Source organism: Penicillium verhagenii, assembly GCF_028828195.1.
Source record: "Penicillium verhagenii strain IBT 33310 chromosome Unknown utg000004l_segment0_segment0, whole genome shotgun sequence".
Classification (NCBI taxonomy): Eukaryota; Fungi; Ascomycota; class Eurotiomycetes; order Eurotiales; family Aspergillaceae; genus Penicillium; species Penicillium verhagenii.
In genome coordinates, this window is record NW_026643168.1 from 1,715,306 (window position 1) to 1,732,758 (window position 17,453).

The 17,453-nt window shown below is 46.2% G+C and overlaps 8 protein-coding genes across 8 annotated transcripts; 1 reads left to right on the forward strand and 7 right to left on the reverse strand.

Moving 5' to 3' along the window:
- Positions 1-345: 345 nt before the first annotated feature.
- On the reverse strand, positions 346-579 carry N7466_003551 (uncharacterized protein; the record flags this gene model as incomplete). The annotated part of the gene is made up of 1 exon (XM_057162948.1): positions 346-579. One exon carries the CDS (start codon positions 577-579, stop codon positions 346-348), a length of 234 nt encoding a protein of 77 aa, XP_057024063.1.
- A 362-nt stretch (positions 580-941) lies between these two features.
- N7466_003552 (uncharacterized protein) lies at positions 942-1,916 on the reverse strand (the record flags this gene model as incomplete). Its single annotated transcript, XM_057162949.1, has 1 exon — positions 942-1,916. The coding sequence occupies one exon, from the start codon at positions 1,914-1,916 to the stop codon at positions 942-944; it is 975 nt and encodes a 324-aa protein (XP_057024064.1).
- A 1,733-nt stretch (positions 1,917-3,649) lies between these two features.
- On the reverse strand, positions 3,650-4,471 carry N7466_003553 (peroxiredoxin-like family protein; the record flags this gene model as incomplete). Its single annotated transcript, XM_057162950.1, has 2 exons — positions 3,650-4,159; positions 4,334-4,471. 2 exons carry the CDS (start codon positions 4,469-4,471, stop codon positions 3,650-3,652), a joined length of 648 nt encoding a protein of 215 aa, XP_057024065.1.
- Positions 4,472-4,826: 355 nt separating this feature from the next.
- Positions 4,827-5,957, reverse strand: N7466_003554 (uncharacterized protein; the record flags this gene model as incomplete). Its single annotated transcript, XM_057162951.1, has 4 exons — positions 4,827-5,077; positions 5,134-5,480; positions 5,542-5,774; positions 5,838-5,957. The coding sequence occupies 4 exons, from the start codon at positions 5,955-5,957 to the stop codon at positions 4,827-4,829; spliced, it is 951 nt and encodes a 316-aa protein (XP_057024066.1).
- Positions 5,958-6,806: 849 nt separating this feature from the next.
- On the reverse strand, positions 6,807-8,886 carry N7466_003555 (uncharacterized protein; the record flags this gene model as incomplete). Its single annotated transcript, XM_057162952.1, is given in 5 exon segments — positions 6,807-7,214; positions 7,270-7,697; positions 7,755-7,982; positions 7,998-8,358; positions 8,383-8,886. The coding sequence occupies 5 exon segments, from the start codon at positions 8,884-8,886 to the stop codon at positions 6,807-6,809; spliced, it is 1,929 nt and encodes a 642-aa protein (XP_057024067.1).
- Positions 8,887-10,267: 1,381 nt separating this feature from the next.
- On the reverse strand, positions 10,268-10,934 carry N7466_003556 (uncharacterized protein; the record flags this gene model as incomplete). The annotated part of the gene is made up of 2 exons (XM_057162953.1): positions 10,268-10,579; positions 10,614-10,934. 2 exons carry the CDS (start codon positions 10,932-10,934, stop codon positions 10,268-10,270), a joined length of 633 nt encoding a protein of 210 aa, XP_057024068.1.
- Positions 10,935-11,566: 632 nt separating this feature from the next.
- Positions 11,567-12,031, reverse strand: N7466_003557 (uncharacterized protein; the record flags this gene model as incomplete). The annotated part of the gene is made up of 1 exon (XM_057162954.1): positions 11,567-12,031. One exon carries the CDS (start codon positions 12,029-12,031, stop codon positions 11,567-11,569), a length of 465 nt encoding a protein of 154 aa, XP_057024069.1.
- A 4,180-nt stretch (positions 12,032-16,211) lies between these two features.
- N7466_003558 (uncharacterized protein) lies at positions 16,212-16,784 on the forward strand (the record flags this gene model as incomplete). Its single annotated transcript, XM_057162955.1, has 1 exon — positions 16,212-16,784. The coding sequence occupies one exon, from the start codon at positions 16,212-16,214 to the stop codon at positions 16,782-16,784; it is 573 nt and encodes a 190-aa protein (XP_057024070.1).
- Between the last annotated feature and the right edge of the window lie 669 nt (positions 16,785-17,453).

Here is a 17,453-nt window from a genome sequence, read left to right on the forward strand (position 1 = left end):
GTTGACTTCATTCGGGGGACCTGTGCCTGTGGGGTAGTATCCTCTTGGGTCGCGGCCCGAGCTTGCTTTTTCGCCCGACCCAACAGTATGTTATCCTTCACATCTTCTTCCCCTCGAAACCACTCACAAGCCTCAATATCTGGTTGGATACAAAGTGGCTTGCAGGGAAATTGGCGGCCAATTTGTTCGAAGTCCGGTGAAGACGAAAATCAACGTTGGGCCTGCCTTTGTTCTGGCTGCAGGTATTTGTGGACGGACGCATAAACTTCCAACGATCTTCTGGGGCATTCAGACTAGTGTTCCGATCAAGTCAGGCAGTATTTTGCAGTGGGCAGAGGTATTTTCTCAGTTGTCGAGCGAGATGATGTATCGACTCTCAATGACCGGGAGAAAAAGTTGAATGAGCTCCGTGAACGTAGTTGGTCTGCTGTGCTTTTCTGCCCGGCGCTTCCCTTCTGCTTCCTGCTTCTCACCCTTGTCTGCCTGGCCCGCCCATTTTGCTTCTTGATTTCGCTTGTCGTCCGCCTGAAGGTAAAGGACTTGTAATCTGGGGTGCTGGAGTCGGCCCTCGGCTTTCATGGATCAGAGAGAGCACTTCTCCCAAGAGTCAAGACTTCATCGGTTCGGTCCACCTGCTAATCGCAGGATGACCCGGCTCCCGGCGAAAGTACTCTCTTGGACACAAACACGTTGTTGGGCCGGTGAGTAACGAGTTTATAGGATAGGGAACTCAGGGGAGAAGCGCATGTCACAGGGCGGTGTGTTTTTCATGGTTGGTGTTGGCAGTACCGGGATCTCCCCACTTGGTCTCGCGTCTCCTCTCCTACTCTTGACTCTTGAGTCTAAGGCTTTAGCCAATGAAAGGAGTTACTCCAAACATTTGAACCTCGGTTTCTGTAATCGGTAGCACGTTCCATCAATGCACAGATTATTCGGTACTATTAACCACTGTTCTGTGTAACTCTCATCTCGATCCCAATTTCCTTCAGCCGATACCGGTCCTCACAAATGTGCCACATGATATAGCCATTGATAAAGTCCCTCCAAAGTTTTCCAACAACGCCTTTTTCTCCAATTTCATTCCTGACAGCATCCATAGTCTCAACTGTTTCCTTGCAAATTTGCTCTAGTACATGATGAGGTTCGCAACATGATGTACGGGCTCGATTCATGATGTTTGTGTTCATCTCGGTCCCAACCACAGACTCCTTAAAGAACGATAGAATGTCATTCACGTCATCAATGATGTCCAGCATACAGGCAATAAAGGGTATATAATTTGGCAAGTGCTCATTTTCTGCTGCAAGGTGCTCTGGAAATAGGAAGTGGGCATACACTTCCCCAGCTCCGGTCTTGTCGCGTATAAGTTTGGATGCTCTTTGTCCAAGTCTGGGTGGAAGCTTCAAGCCTGTCGCAAACATCGATTCAACTGTGCTTCCCAGCATGAGATCGATCAGGCCTTTGGTAATCACACCAGTTGAATAAGGGCCATAGAGCTTTCTGGTTTCAGTAGCAACAAGCTCCAGCCACAAATTCATAACAGTGTCATCACATTTTATAGTATTGAGACCATTGCCAGCACCAGTTGTAACTCTCTGAAGATCGGGATGGAGGTGGTCAGGATTCTTTTCTGCTTTCTCGTCCACATAGAGGAGAAAAGTGGTATACAGCGCAATATATCGTTTCAACTGGGGGCAAGCATGAGGATACATCTTATCAGCGGCGCTGGTACATGCTGGCAAGAGCATCAGAATGCGACTTAGTTGATTCTCCTGAAGATTACGAGAGACAATCCATTGTTTGAGTTCCGTGTAGAGTTCTGTGTGAAATGGCCGTGCTCCTTGTTGGAGATCAAATCCAACATCATGCAACCAAGTCCGAAGGATTTGTTCTGTCTCGTTGCGCATGCCTGTCATGTTGAATCGGACGAGTGGTCTCTTGGAATAAGCGGGAACATTGAAAGAGGAACAATGTAGGGCTCTGTTCCAAGGTTCAAATCTCAAGAGAAAAAAAAGTGTACTATGTGTTGATGTAGGAGTGGTGCTGTAAGGTAGATCCTTGGAATGAAATAGTTTATATTTTGAACAAGAGAATAGTATGCACTGCGTCATATGTATGCAGGACTGGTGTGTTGGTACCATTGAATAACAATTCATCCTGGTTGATTGATCAATGTGATACTGGGCATACCCTAGGTAAGAATTTGGTAGGGAATATACTATTTTAAGCACTTACTGAGCAACGTTGGAATCCTGCGGCTTAGAAATCTGATAATGCTATTGGGCACACAGCATTAGAATGGTAGATTGTATTAATCAATTGATACCGTGTAACCTAACATCGTCTGACAGCCAAGCTTGGAAGTGATATATAACTAATCCCGCATTGCATTCAAATGTTATGATTACGTATCATACATACACGCTTATGCACTATAAAGAATTTTCAAGTGTTCTGCACTTCTAAAGTTATGCCTTGGCCAGTCGGCCTTAGGAATATGACCTCCGGATAGACTTCAAAGCATTGCGAGTGGATGAATGCCTTTTAGCGTGGTCGACAGTTGTCGGTGACTCGGTGTTGGGTACTGTTTATTAGTTATCAAACCTTTGAACTGATTGCGGACTCTGCACCAAATCTTCTCACCGCCTGTAATTCTGCCTTACGCCAAGTCAAGGACGGAGCTGCCTTCCTTATCCCCTTCAACCCATTGAGCAACACACATCCTCTCACGTAGGAAGGCTCTCTTCTGCATCCCATACCTCACCAACCATACTCACAGTTTTACTATCCACTGCTTGGATCCCTCAGATCACCCTGCTCTTCCTCTCCACGTCCCATAACCATGCCGTGCAACCCCCAACCGCTTCCATAATTCCATTTCCCTACGGGAGAGCAACCACTTCGAACCCGAATCGAAGGTCCATTGCGTACACGCAAACAATCATAACCCTGTTGAGATCGAAAAGAAGGAACATACTGGGAAGAAGGTGCTCGCTGTGCCGAGATGCTGTCAGAACAGGAATGGAACGACAGATCGGGTAAGACTTAGTAATGATGCAGTGAATGCTAGGGATGGTACACGACACGTTTTATTGATCGAAAGAGGCGATGATATCTAGAATAGTGGAACAAGAGGGACAATATGCTACTAAAAGTTTACGTCAGGATCAATACGAAGACAAGCGAAAGAACTCAGACTTGATTGTGGAAGAAGAATCAACAAATTTGAGCTCTATCTCGAGCTAAAGACAGGGGGGAAAGGGCTTCAAATCTCGCAAGCACACATCCTGATACGCAGACCGGACATATAATGTGGCTACGCACATGTGTGTGTGTCTCAGCTGAAAAGGAAAAGCGCATTGTTTGTCTAGGACGGCAAAGGGCGTGGGCGGAGAAGCAGATCGGGGAAGCAGCTTTCCCTGGCACTCAGCACAGAAGCTATCACCAGAAGGCCTCATTGCCGAATCCCCCCGGGTGTTCCCTCTCCCGCATCCTACCCAAGTAAGGCTGTTGAACAATTGAAGCTTGCGCTCTAATCCAATACAACCTTTCAGATGTGGTTTCACATATCCGAGTTCCTGTTCCAAGATTGGGGTATTAGATGTGGCCCTGACTTCAGGATTCCAGAGCGTTTCCTTTCTTCCGAGACTCATTCCGCTCCATTCTGTTGCCTTGGTTTCTGCGCCTCCTCCGCATCTTCAGTTTGTCCTTCGTCGACCTGTGAAGTCGATGGTCCCTGATCCTGATCCTGAATCACATCCATCTTCAAAATATCCAACAATTGCGTTGCCGTCAAATGATCGTTCGTTGCTTGCATTCGATGCGCATATTTCAACTTTCCCTTTTGAAAGATCCATTCACCACCTTGTTGATTCCCAGGACCACCTTTTAGCGCCCCCCATCCACGTTTCCATCTTTGTTTCAGATCGTTAAAGAGCGCATTGGGAAATGACCTGCTCGAGTATGGTGGCGGTTCGTTGAACCCGTCCCAGGTCCTGGTCATCTGCAGTTTCTCCTGTAGTGTGCCCGAGGGATCGGTGTAGATGGGAAATTCTTCCGAGACTTCCTCCATGTATGGGCCAATCAAGGTATGGTCGCCACATCCAATGATGATGATTTGGGCTGGTTTAGCGTGGTGGGGAATCGTGTCGAGGAGCCTCTGGGTGATTTGACTAGATAGACTGCGTACGTAGTCTTGGTCGTAGATGCAAAAAAAGTGACGGACTAGCATACGGTGTTAATAGCTTGTTCCTCACATGTTTTTTATACTCTGCCTCCCAGCCAAGTACGTAGTAGACGAAACGGTCTTACCAAAAATGACTATAGTAGTCACCGAATCTCCTTTGCCAGCCACTAGCTCGCCGAAGCGCACATGTTCCCCACGCCTGTCGGCAATATCTAGCTCATAGGTCTCATGTAGTGTCTCGTCGGTGAGAAAGGCCGGGTCGGTTGAAATGCTCACGTTAGTCATATCTCACGACGCGATTCCGCCAACTTCACGTCCATGAAAATGGAAGGGGCCAGCCAAGCAAAGAATATGCTGAAGTAGAATAAGTATGGAGTTTATGGGTCGCTGATTTGGGGGTTTTCTTGTGAGCAAAAGTAAAGAAAGATGTGAGCACTTGGGCGCGCAGTTAAAATAATCCGGAAACGGAAACCAACACGACACCCAAGGTCATGATGTCATTGCCGACGAATTTCACAACGCTGGGTATTTGACAAAGGACAAAGGTACATATGGCGATGACAATGTGTTATGACCCACATAGCCCCTGGAAAGACAGAATGGAAGGTATCCAGTGGCTCGAGTAGTACACGTCAGACTACTATACATGAGGTCTCCAAGTTTCTTCCAAAAATTGCCGAGCAGTCCTGGGTTTGAAGCCTGGGAAACGATCTCCAATTCGCCCCTTGACTGGTAGCTCAAATCCTCTTGAGAGGTAAAGCTGATATGAGAAAACACTGTAGTGCAGAAGCTCTTCTGGCTGAATGCCGGTCTCTTCGGGATACTTTAGTATAGGAATATTGGCACTGGCAATATCCTCCTCCTTTAAGTACTTGGTATCAAATTTTTCACCTGAGAAAGATGATTATTAGCAAAAATGCATGGTGTGTAAAGGCGATGGAATTTACCGCAGATATCCTCTGCTATCCTTAGGACCTCCGCCAATGTAGTATCATCCCCGTTGCAAATGGTGATCTCCGACCATTCTTCGAGCTCTAAGAGCTTGGCAACCAACGTCGCCGCATCAAAGCTGTAGATCATGGATATGGGCACATTGCCATCTTCGGGAATACAGGCCTGTCGATGGATGACATCAAGGACGATTTGCATTCGGGGCATGTTCGATCGCGTGTATGGAAGCCCTATGAAATCCATGAATGCACCACAGATCGGACGCGTCCAAATCAGCCCGGTGGTCCTGAGGAGGTCTGCGGCATCCAGGAACCAGTTGACGCCTGGATCTACCCCCTTTCTCCTGCCAGCGTGTCAGCGGCGCGTCGAAGAGAATAATAAAAATCAGTCAAGGTTGAGCCTACTCTTCACTTGTAAAGTAGCCGAATTCACTTGTTATGAATCTTGTTACTGTGCTGGCAAGGTCGGCAGCTTTGATCAACTTGAGTTGAGCTTCGGAGGAATCGTCTCCCAACATGCCAATGGCACAGATGACCGTTTGTACTTCATGGCGCTCTAGCATTTGTACAAGCGCTTCCTCGTCATCATAATCTACCTGCACGTACTTGGCGTTGCCGATTGGCGAGTCGACATTTTCCTATTTCAAAGTTCTGAATGGTCTGTTTGGCTAGGGGGCTGAGAGGGGATTGTTGGGACATACACTTCGTGTGAGAGCAATCACGGAGAATTTTTCTTCCTTCAGGATCTGTTCCACGAGAGTTTTGCCTACGGAGCCCGTAGCGCCTGCTACTGCAACTGTTGGGGTCATGATGGGGGTCATGATGGGGATACTGAAGACAGAAACCTGGAAACTTGAACACGGGTGGAGAAGACTGAGCAGCTCAGTGTTTGTGTGGACTGCAAGCTACTAGTACGAAGTGAGCTCGTACCAGCGGCAACCGAAACCTTAGAATAGCCGGCAGACCCCACCTCCATGTCTAAACACAGTAATAGGTTACTCCACGTACCCTGTTTTTTACTCTGATACACAAGTGATACATGAATGGTATCTTTAGAGGGGGGGCCACTTCCCAATCAGGTATAGCGCGGGCGACCGAGTAGAACCCCATTTGGAATGCTGACTAAGGCCCGCTTTGAACTTCCTCGCGGTTATAACATTTTCCGAGCATGCCGCATACACTGCCACCGCCACCACCGTACATTCTTGGTCCTGGATGAGTTCCATCATAATGGTCTCCGTTGGAGTAAATATTTGTTTACATAAGGTAAGGATATTTCTTAACATGGCATATATAACCCACCATATTATTCCTATGAGGTCTCATATGTATACTGGAAGAATGGAAGGGCCAGCTTGAATAGGATCTTGTCGCTATGAAATTGAAGGGCTTATCAAGATTCAACACGCTAAACCCATCGGTTGAGTTATTTCGAATACTTTGATGGCTTTTACTTTTGAAAAGTGTTGATATTATTTGACAAGGAGAGTGTGAATAAAGACACAAAGAGTAGTATTCATACGAAATTACAAAGCATTAGTGCCTGGCGGAGTCAAATCAAGACCACTGGTAGCAAAGGGTAAGCGATGGCACTCTATTTTCACCTCGATGGAAATGAGAGCGGGGGAATCCTAAAAACAAATAACACAAAAATGACGATGACTAGAAATTCAAACTTGAGCATCTCCCGCATACAAGCGAATGTCGGCCGCCCCAGACGTGGCCTTGATGTCATCAAAAAGGTGGTCCATTCGTCTGAAGTAGCCAATCCCGTCAACCGTACTGCCAGCAAAGATCATGCCTAAAACCAGCCCTGCCGGGCTGTAGACAAAGGAGCCAGAATCCCCAGCGAGCGTAAATGTGGATCTGCCCGTAGGCGGGGTCACGCTGTATTCCAAGGTTTTGACCGACTGCACGGTCTCGTTCAATAGATCCGTCTTGATGACGACTGATTTAAGGCCATTGTAATAACCCATTGCTTGACCAGAGCGAAAACCGTGCAGAAAGACATCACTTCCATGGAAGCTTTTGTAATCCGGTGGCTGTGCCAAGTCTGGGGGTGTATTCATCTTCTCGAGCTGCAATCGCTTAGTTATCCTATTTGAATAGTAAACTGCGGGCAAGCTATCTTACCTTATTCCCTTGCACCTTTGTCCGATCAACCCGAATGACAGCCCAGTCAAGGTGCGTGGGTAAGTCACAATCCGTCATTGTATAAAATTTCCTCAACTTCATTCCCGACGCCAGGAACACTGATCCAACTTCCTGGTGGCCGTCGTTGACGAAAGTATTGATCGGCGAAATCATCGCCTCATAGTTCGATATCTGATTGTTGCTCACTCGCCATCGGATTTGGTCGGCTTCGGGCAGATACTCAAGGCAGCCTTCTGCAGCCATCAGAGCACCGTGTTTGTAGAAGGCAAGGGTCTTTGTGTTGTCAATGACCTGTTGGATGCGTGCCATTTCCTCGGTCTTGGCCTGGAGGCTGGGGTGGCTTATCTTCAGTAGACGATTGGCTTCTGGGTGCATGTGCATCCCATCGCTCTCCCATTGCCTAAGTACTATAAGGCTGGGTTAATAAATTTCAATCATCGGAAAATATCGAATGCTTCACTTACGTTCATGGTCATGTGTGTCCTCTTCGGAGTCTCGAGGGAGAACACAATGGAAACACGTAACTGCACCAGCCACCCATTGATCTGTACCTTCTATCGCGCTTTTGAGTTCAATGAACCCTCCCAGGGTTCCGGGCGAGAATGGGGCGCGTAATGGAGCGAGTGATTCACCAGCCATGACCTTTCCGGTGAGAATATTGTGGTCAAAACCCGAACGTTGATGAAAGCCGGCTAGTCAATTGATACTATCCTTGGTGATCTCGAAAGCGACCATGGCGAGATCATGTTGTTGGAGAATATCGATGATTCGGTCTCTGACACCCTTCCAGTTCCGGTTGTTCTGCATATTAGTGGAGACAAGAACGGTTGCTGGATTTTCTTCCACAACTGGGTTTCGTCCCCTTCGAAAGCAGCCAACAGTCTCAATATCCACTAAGGGAACTTCCTGACAGATTTGTTGCCAAACAGAATCCCACTTTTCGAAGACCGGGTCATTGAAAAACACAGGGGTGGTATTGGGTGTTGTCAACGCCGCAGTGTCTGAGATCTCGACGACAGTACGAGGGAAGCCTTCATCATGGAGAAAGCGCCGGAGTTCACGGACACACTCCAGTCAGTTTCCATCGATGACATCCCTCTCTGCAATTATAAGGAGTGTTATGACCGCCTCTGGGCTTGCATTGAACAACGCACGTCGCTCAACAACTTCGACCGTGTGGTACTGAACATTATAATTTTTCAATATGTTGTCGATGTTATTATTGTGGAGGGTACGGTCCCATGAGCTGGAGAGTGAAAGTCTTCGATGCAAGAGATTATCTGTGGGGGTGCTGTTTGCTGCGGGAAGGGAACAGAGGTCCGGCCCACCAACTCGGAGATCCTCGTTTGAGAACCCATCTGAAGTCAATTCTCCATTGTCGTCGCTGCTGCCTCGAAGTCTTTTAGTCCGTCTGTGATGCTCACTGAGGGAGCCAGATTCAGTGGTGAATGATGATGATCGGTTTTTTTTCTGTGAACCACACTGTATAATTTCGTCATCGGCTCCTATGGCGTAAAATACTGCTGGTGAGGCATAGGCTAACTCGAGGTCAGACCCACAAGAGTTGGGGCGGGCTAGGAGAGTAACTGTCGACATTTTGGAAGTAGGGGACCGTTCTTAAGTACCGTTCTCAAGTAGGGGGTCGTTCTCAAGTAGGAGGGAGGCGCAAATGGTGTGAGGTGTAATCGAATTCCAATATTCCTATCTGTTGTAGATCAAGAGCAGAGATGGTCAAATAACCTCAAGTGCTTGGAAACCAATGCCAGCGGCTATATATTATGCAACTGTATTAGCAATAGACAATATTTCTCAGGGGGATGAGAAGGAAGAAGGGAAAAGGGGGGAAGTAGGTACTGGATATCTAGAAGCCTGGGGGGTTACTTGACCCCTCTCTAATAAAACGCATAAAGAACAGTATTATATCAGGTATCAGGATTAAGAAGCAGGAAGAAAAATGTTGGTCAAGGGTGGAGGAGTAGAAGTACGGCGGCCGATACCCGCCAACTGCCATAACCCAATCTTAACGTTCCGACCGGCAGAAAGTAAATTACGAGGAATTCCAAATTCATATTTGTTTTTGAACTCCATTATACGTTGATACCCTGTACTTCCTTTTATTTTGAATCCTTGAACCGCATTATACATTGAATTTATTGCACTCTATAATCAAGTCCCTTCTCAAGTCCCTTCTCAAGTCCCTTCTCAAGTCTATTCTCAAGTCTATTCTCAAGTCTATTCTCAAGTCTACTCTCAAGTCTATTCTCAAGTCTATTCTCAAGTCTATTCTCAAGTCTATTCTCAAGTCTATTCTCAAGTCTATTCTCAAGTCTATTCTCAAGTCTATTCTCAAGTCTATTCTCAAGTCTATTCTAAAAGTGACCCGTATTTGGATCAAATCCCCTAAGATGTTTCTGCATGTGATGAATAAAATACGGGAAACAGGGCGGTGAAGTTAGAAATTGAAATTGGGTTATGGCAGTTGGCGGTTATCGGCCCCCGTAGTAGAAGGTTCTAACTTCTAACATTGATCTCCTACTTGCACGGACCAAACTTTGAAAGGTAGGTCCTCTCCCGCAGTCAATTTTGTCACAAAATATATCAATTGATTAAAAGCAAGATGCGATAGGAAATCCTATAAAGTGTAAGAGTAACCAAGGTACTTCTTGAACTCTCAAATTTGAAAGCATAATAGTCTACCAAATCCAAAAGCAGTACATCATTCTTCACAAGTGTTATACATCCGCGCACACAGGTTGCTGTTCGGGCCCGACGGATTTCACGGTGATTGCTAGCGTGCCGCGCTCAGGGCGATGAACACTTGAGACCTTACGGGAGATTTGATAAATGCATTCCATCAATGAATTCAAATGACATCCACCTTACTAGCACTTGAGTAGTTGACAAACTCGATTATACCAGCGATGTACATGAATATCCAAGGGCGCCCTTTGCCGACTCGCTGCTGTTGACTTCGCCACTATAGCTTCGACGGAGAATCATTCGGATCTTTCAAGTGCTCCATCTGACTTCTTGCCGCAATGATCATCTCCTCAAGCCTTTTCTCGGCCAGATTGCGACTATGTGTGAACAGCTGCACCAAGAAGTCATGGCTTATACTCTCTTTAATCACAATACATGTGCCGCCGTAAACACCCTGAGCGACCGAAGAGTAAGCAATTGCTCGCATCGAAAATGATGGGAATCTCACCTCATGCCATTTCCATGGTAGTTGATAGTTCTCAAGGGTTTCGGGCAAGACATGTCTGGTAGCGACCTGATTCCCAATAAGCTGGAGGTATCCACGATGAGTGCGCCGAACATACTGATTTCCACTGATGGGCCAATTTGGCATCCATTTTTTTTCTCTCTCTTCTTTCAACATCTTCTGAGGATAGCTGTCCAAAAGACATCGTCTCACAAGTCATACGGAAAGCTCGAAGCTTACGCTCATTTTCGGCTTTCTCCCATTCGGCTCTGATCGGTTCCCATGTTTCCGCGATAAGAGTCCAGAGCGCTTCATTCCAAAATGGGAGGAATTCTTCCTGTGCTCTGTTTGTCGTACTGGTCTGCCAAATGTCGTCTTCTTTGAAGATTTGGTCTTTGAGTTGGTCAAATGATTCTTCTCCCGCTCCAAGTGCTTGCATCTTGGCTCTTGAGGGTTTCCCTGCGCTACATGGAGAAAAGAGGGGAATAAATAGGTCGAGGACACGGGAGACTAAAACGGTGGAGGAAAAACGACGATCACGAAACCCCGCCTTCTAGCGCAAATATTGCGGCTCATCTAGGCTACCGTTGGAGAGAGTCAGAGACACGTCTGCCTTGTTGGTTTTTTGCCTTCCGCTGATTGGCTGGAGTGGACTATCGCGGCAACGAATGAAATCACAGTGCATAACTGAAAAGGAGTTTCGTCAACGAGACTTCTTAATAAACTAAACGTGGCTGAAGTGACAACCGCTATAATTATTTACCGTGGTAAGCAAGGTACCATCGCTCTTATCAGTTGGCTTCAAGTCCGCAGTACCAATCTCACACAAAACATACATATGGAAATCCAACGGAAATGGCAGGGGTTTAAGATAACTGAACAGCACAGCTTGGTTATGTTCCAAGAGCTATACCCGTTCTGTTGAATCTTTTCCGCGCGGGAAGTAGCCAATACTAATATTTAAGCACCCCTTCTAAATACCACTAACGCTGTACACATATTAAAATGCTAGTTAAAGATTAAGCTATTGAAGCAGGTTCATGAATTCAAATGTTCTGTCATGTTATCGATTTAATGGTGCAAATTGTACATCAACAGAGAAGTATCTCGAGGATCTTTATGAACCGGAATATTACCCCCACTGTGATCATCGATGTAAGGTGGCTTAGTAGTGTAACCATTCAAATTATGTATCTGACGGACATCGCCATTGACTCGTGCTTGGAAAGCGGGTCCAGCACTTCGAATAATCATTGTCCTGCGAGAGTCAACCTGGAGAACAGGGATTTCGGCTTCTGTCTGCAGATGTGCTGTTTCATAATTGTAATTGGCGTGAAAGAAGTCGTAAATCAAGAAAATGCGTTTATTCCATTTTTGTTCCACCAATAAGTTCGCGTCATTGCCGTAGGTCAAGTCGCAGCCCAGCTCTCCCAAAAACTTTTCCAACACTAATTCTGGTGGTTCATCCCAGTATGGGTTTGATTGGGTAAGACAAATGCACACGCGAATAGGTTGTTTTGACTGCAAACGCTCCATCGCGTAAGACTGGGTGTGGAATCAGTGATGGGTTCCACAAAGGAGCAATGATTTTGGTACTTACTTGATTCCAGGCGAGATAATTAGTCTGACTTTCAAATGTTGACTTTGAGTTGGCGAACCCGACATAAGAGGGCTTTGGCGGGGGGACTTCCTTACAAGTTCATCAGGTGATGGCAGATATACCAGCCTTGTACCTAATAGCGGTGAGAAGCTTCCCTTCTTACCTGCTCTTTCGCTTGTCTCATCCTCTATTCCATTCTTCTACCGTTAATTATTTGCGCAGGTATCTTCTCATTTTTTTCTCCAAGTCAAGTCTAGACTGACAGGATAGGACTAATTGACTGGCACGGTCCGTCGGAGAAAAAGTTCTAGGCTTAACTGCACGATTTCAACTTTCAGCTTCGTCATTATCGTCCTCCCGCGCACGTTTTAAGATCACACTTTGACAGTTTTTCAGAAATGGATGACTCTTGTCAAGATCATAAGAAACTTTTGAGGTCTGAGTTTTGTGTATTATGCGGGGAACAGATCAGGGGCGGTTTGCCCTTCATTGCAAGTGCGGTTTTCTGCATCCGTTTTACGATTGGTTGCACCTAACGATCTCAAAATCTAGTGTTCTTGGATACTAAAAATAATTGCATTTCTCTGACTACTCCAATCACATTGACAGCAAAAGAGAAACGGTTTATGATCCAACACGAAGAATATGAACTTTACCCACCAAACTGCCTTCATCAAGCTTACCCCCCCGCTCCCTGCTCGCATAGTACGTGCTGGGGCGCTCTGAGAGGTCGATTTAGTCCAGCTTCCATCTACTACTACAGCCTGGCAATGACCCCACCATTGGACGTGGAAATTCCTTCGAATCTGTACACGCTAGCAAGTGAAAACGTCTTGTCTTTTTCCTTGCAAATTCTTGCCAATGATTCTTATCTTGATATCAATGCCAGTCAGTCAACACTGGCATCCATATTATATCGGCTTAGGCTACTACCGGAGGAGCTGATATGTTTGATCTGGAAGAGTCTATCTCCTAGTATAACCAGATGTTTGCTTTTGCTGCAGATGTCCGTGGAACTGATTCAACAAACTCAGCCCATCAAACTGAGAATCGGTTCATTCCTTTTACATGGAGACTTTGCGGTCTTCCTCCGGGAGCTGCATGGCGAAGATTATATTTGTGGGTTTCGGAATGCGTCCCAACTGTACGGACACGAAAGCAGCCATCGCCAAATTGTCTCGATAAAATCCCCAGTCATCGCTCTTTCTTCAATCAACGGGCTCTTTGGGCTGAAAGGAATTCGATATCTCATGAAGAATAATAAGGAAGGCTACATTGGGTCCATTGTTGGTGACACAGCATTCACAGGATGTACGAACATCCGTATATCGAGCTCCCTTGAACCCCTGTTCGTGAGACTGGAGTGGGATGTATGGAGAGACTGCTCTTGCCCCTTTAAAATGACTTTGCAAATAACAATGGTTTTAGGGACTTAAAATACGGGGAATATATTCCCAACCCAGCAAGGTCGCGCGTTTTGGAGAGACCTTCATCTGGAATAACAGTCTGCCCCTAGGTTTTCTCGGCTGCGTGAGTAAGGCAACGTTTTTTATGCACTTCCGGCAGAAAGACTTTATTGGTGCCAAGAATAGACATCATGTGCGATGTGTATCGTTTGTTCGCGAACGGGCTACTCTGTCTGGCTTGACTGTCTGTTGCTCTCCTACTGGAGGGGTTGTTGGTTTTGCATCCCACTTTCTTCGGCATGACAATTTTGGACTCAAATCGACCCAGACGACGTGGCAAGGTCTAACCAGTGGCTGCTTGCTTCATTTTCGCTTCAAAGCCAAAGAGCGTCTCACCTCCGTTTGGGTGTTGACCCGCGACAATGATGACTGCTTCCAATATTCCTACCTCGGAGTGAGTGATGTATACTGAATATCAAAATGACCTATAGAAAATCTTCTAATCAGTAGCACCGCCTTCAGATTGGCACAAACCAGGGCCATCATTTCATGTTTGCGCCACTTATGCTAGCGGGGCAAGCCAGAACATGGCCCCTAGCAGACGAAAGTTGCGGAGAAATTCTTGGGGTCTATTATGACGATACGCCTAATAAGCCAGCCTTGCTGTATAGCGTCGGAGCAATAACCACCCTAGAGGTGATTGGGGAACGAACTTTTACACCCACTCCATTTCCGGTCCCTCCCTATTGCCAATATACGAATCGGCTTCACTCCTCAATTTTGGACCAATTTCAATCGCAGGCGCCTTTTGAACATATTTCATGCTTAGAGGCTTGCTACCTCGACTCTCGGTGTATAGGCTTGATGGTATCCTATTCCGATGGGCAATACCGGGTGCTTGGTCAATGGTGTGAAGAACATCCTTCCAAGTCACTTTCCATAACCCCGCTGGAATTGGATTATACTCAAGGATTGCGGTTTATATTTTCTCGTGACGAATGGGACCGCCAATTTGTCGATCGAATTGAAATCGGAACAGCCGAGCAGACTTTATCACCAAATGATGCATTCACCCATGCCTCGGTCGAAGTTCATTACGGGGTGAGTGCCACGCCCTTTTTAGACTTATGGTGATGAAACTGACCAGTCTAGGATGGGATTGTGTGGCTGTTTTCAATGGACTCCGATATAGTGTTTCCTACGTTGAATTATCATTCCAACGAATGACTGAAGGTGCCGAGAATCTAAGGAAGTGTAAATGTAAAGGTAGGCGGTTGGTCAGGGTAAGGACAATACCAGATGGGCCAATCAGATGTATACAGGAAGGGGATATAAAGGGTTTGAATAATGGAAGGAGATGACCCGAGGAACGATATCTTCTATTCGAACAAATACTGATTGTTGAGGAATCTGTGACTTGATCTCACGGTTATCTCTTTTGTGTATACCCCCGCAGGCCCAAGCACTAAAACCCATCATTTTGCGGGGTGGTCTTGGTAGGTAGATGTTCTACGAGCCCATGAAGGTGCCAAATAGCGTAAAGCCCCAGGACAAAGTGACGGGTATCCTGGGCCGCAAGGACGTCCCTAGCGTGCCTAACCAAGTCAAACCGATAAAAGCCCCATCAACATAACGATCAGAGATGAGAATGATCTCTGGTGGACATGTCTAGCTTTCCTGGCACCACATGCTCTCCTACTAGATTTGTGTGCCGCTAGTCGGAGATTCTAGCAGACCTTGCAGCAACGGCGTGGTACAATACCTATCCTCTGGCGAGGCTTTGCTGACACGATTTTAGGAAGTGTCTCTTGTTGTCTGCAAGAATTTTGATGGCCTGCAATTATAAGAAGCCGTTCAAGATATCCGGCCCCAGTTACACCTTTCATCAACCCCTTGCTTGTGTGGTCGTTTATTCTTCTGGTTCATAGTATTCTTGTGTTTGCTTTGAGCATAGGGTGAAAGATTTTCAACCGACAGTTCAGCCCGGGTTCGTTCCTGGAAGATATCGATGGATTTGAATTGAATTTGCCGACGGTTAATAATGGGGGAGGTTGCCTGCAGCCTGTACCGTGGCGGCTGTCGGGTTATCAAGCATCGATAGGAGTTCGGAGTTGATCGTGGCCTCATAAAGATGTATAAATTCTCGGGCCATGGGGCTTGCTATGAGAAGCCAGAACATGGGTATGTGAGCGGTGAAATTTAGGATAGTTCTCATCGGTAGGGAGCACTAACCAAATAACTTGTTAGCCTAGGGGCATTCACACGACCCTGCTGAAGTTGAGCAAGAGATGGAAGGATACACAAAAAGTATGGATACTCTCTCCATTCCTTTAAGGTGACTTGAGTAGCCTCCTCCTTGAGGAGTCGGGAAGCGGTGGCATCATCATTTCGGTCAGAACGGAGGCGAAGTTGACATTTGTGCTAACGAATACCACTGATATTTGTGTAATTCAAATAGCCAACCACAGGCACAGTGAACAGACAGATTCGTTGTGGTGGTCGCGCCGATGAAATATGGTGTATTGTGGTCGATGAGCAGGGCGACCGGCAAAGAAAAAGCACGGCCCTTGCTATTCCCGTAAGATGTCAGTAATAATCAGATAATCATAGATGATAGGATCCACTGAGCAACAACTTACATCTCACCGCCTCAAGCTCTGACTAAGAATGCTCCCCAAGGGAACAAGTGGAGGTAGGGTGGACTCTGCACATGTGGAGTAATCCCCCGCCCCTAACGTCAATTTATTCTGTTCCTCTTCTCACCGCTCTCTGCCAAGGCAATTCTTTCAAGCATGTCGACGACAAGGGTGATCATTTGCTTGTTGATGAGAATTTCAACATAAACGGTATTATCGATTGGCAATTCGCCCGTGCTGTGCCAGCATCAGAGGCGTTTGGCCCGTCTTATATCACTGCCGACCTCATGTCGCTCTACAGTAGCAACACTGGTGTGACAGGGGATGATCATGATTTAGCAACTGCGCTTGGGGGCAAAGGCTCTTACAACCTTGCTTTAATTGCCGAACGAAATGAATTTATGCGTCGTTTTCATCATGGACTTGCAAGCGAATTAAACAAAGATGAAGCTCGTAAAATGTTGAAAGGATTGATCAAACGTCTGGAAGGTGAACTCATAACCGACCTTGATGCGTGGATTGCAGAGCAAACTAAAGCTCTTGATGAAAATTTGAGATGGAGAGTTTTACAAGCCTCACTTCTGGATCGGCAACCGGCTCTAGACAGTTCAAAGCAGCTTGTTCTTAAACAAGAACCAAAAGTCTGAACATTTGAAGCACCTGATTCACCACTACGGGGAACATGTGGTGCTAGGGACCAGATTCAATTCTTGCTTTGCAATTGAAGAAGCCAAGACCTGCGCCTCCATCGATAATTCATTTAATTAGGCACATCCCACAGGCGAGGAGGCTAATAGCAGGGCCGTGAGACCATATAGGCCTTGTTTTCACTCCAAGCACATCAATTTATAGAGTACAATTGAATCTTGTATTGTGCTGTTACCTTTTTCGCCGCACATACATTGATCCATCAATTAGTTGTATCCAGCACTTGAGATGTCATGCCCAGAACGTGACCTTACAGGATATATACACATATTGATACACTTGAGGCCGGTGACCCGGTCGGCTCAGCCAACAACCATCGGAACGGCAACAAAGCATGGTTCATATCGGTACTATCATACATGTATGTAGGCCAGGAATATTGAGATGACTGTTGAAATAGGGTTGATAACTAGTGAGAGCGTAAACATTTGCGGTGACCAATCAAGGATTTAATATATACGTAAGGAAGTGCAAGAATTTGATCATTATAATAATTTTTTTGATATAATTCCAAGACTTAGGCACATGGGGACTGAACATTGAATCCGACCAGTTCAATGTTGACTGATTGATCTTAGTGTTGTACTATATGACTCGCGATATATCAC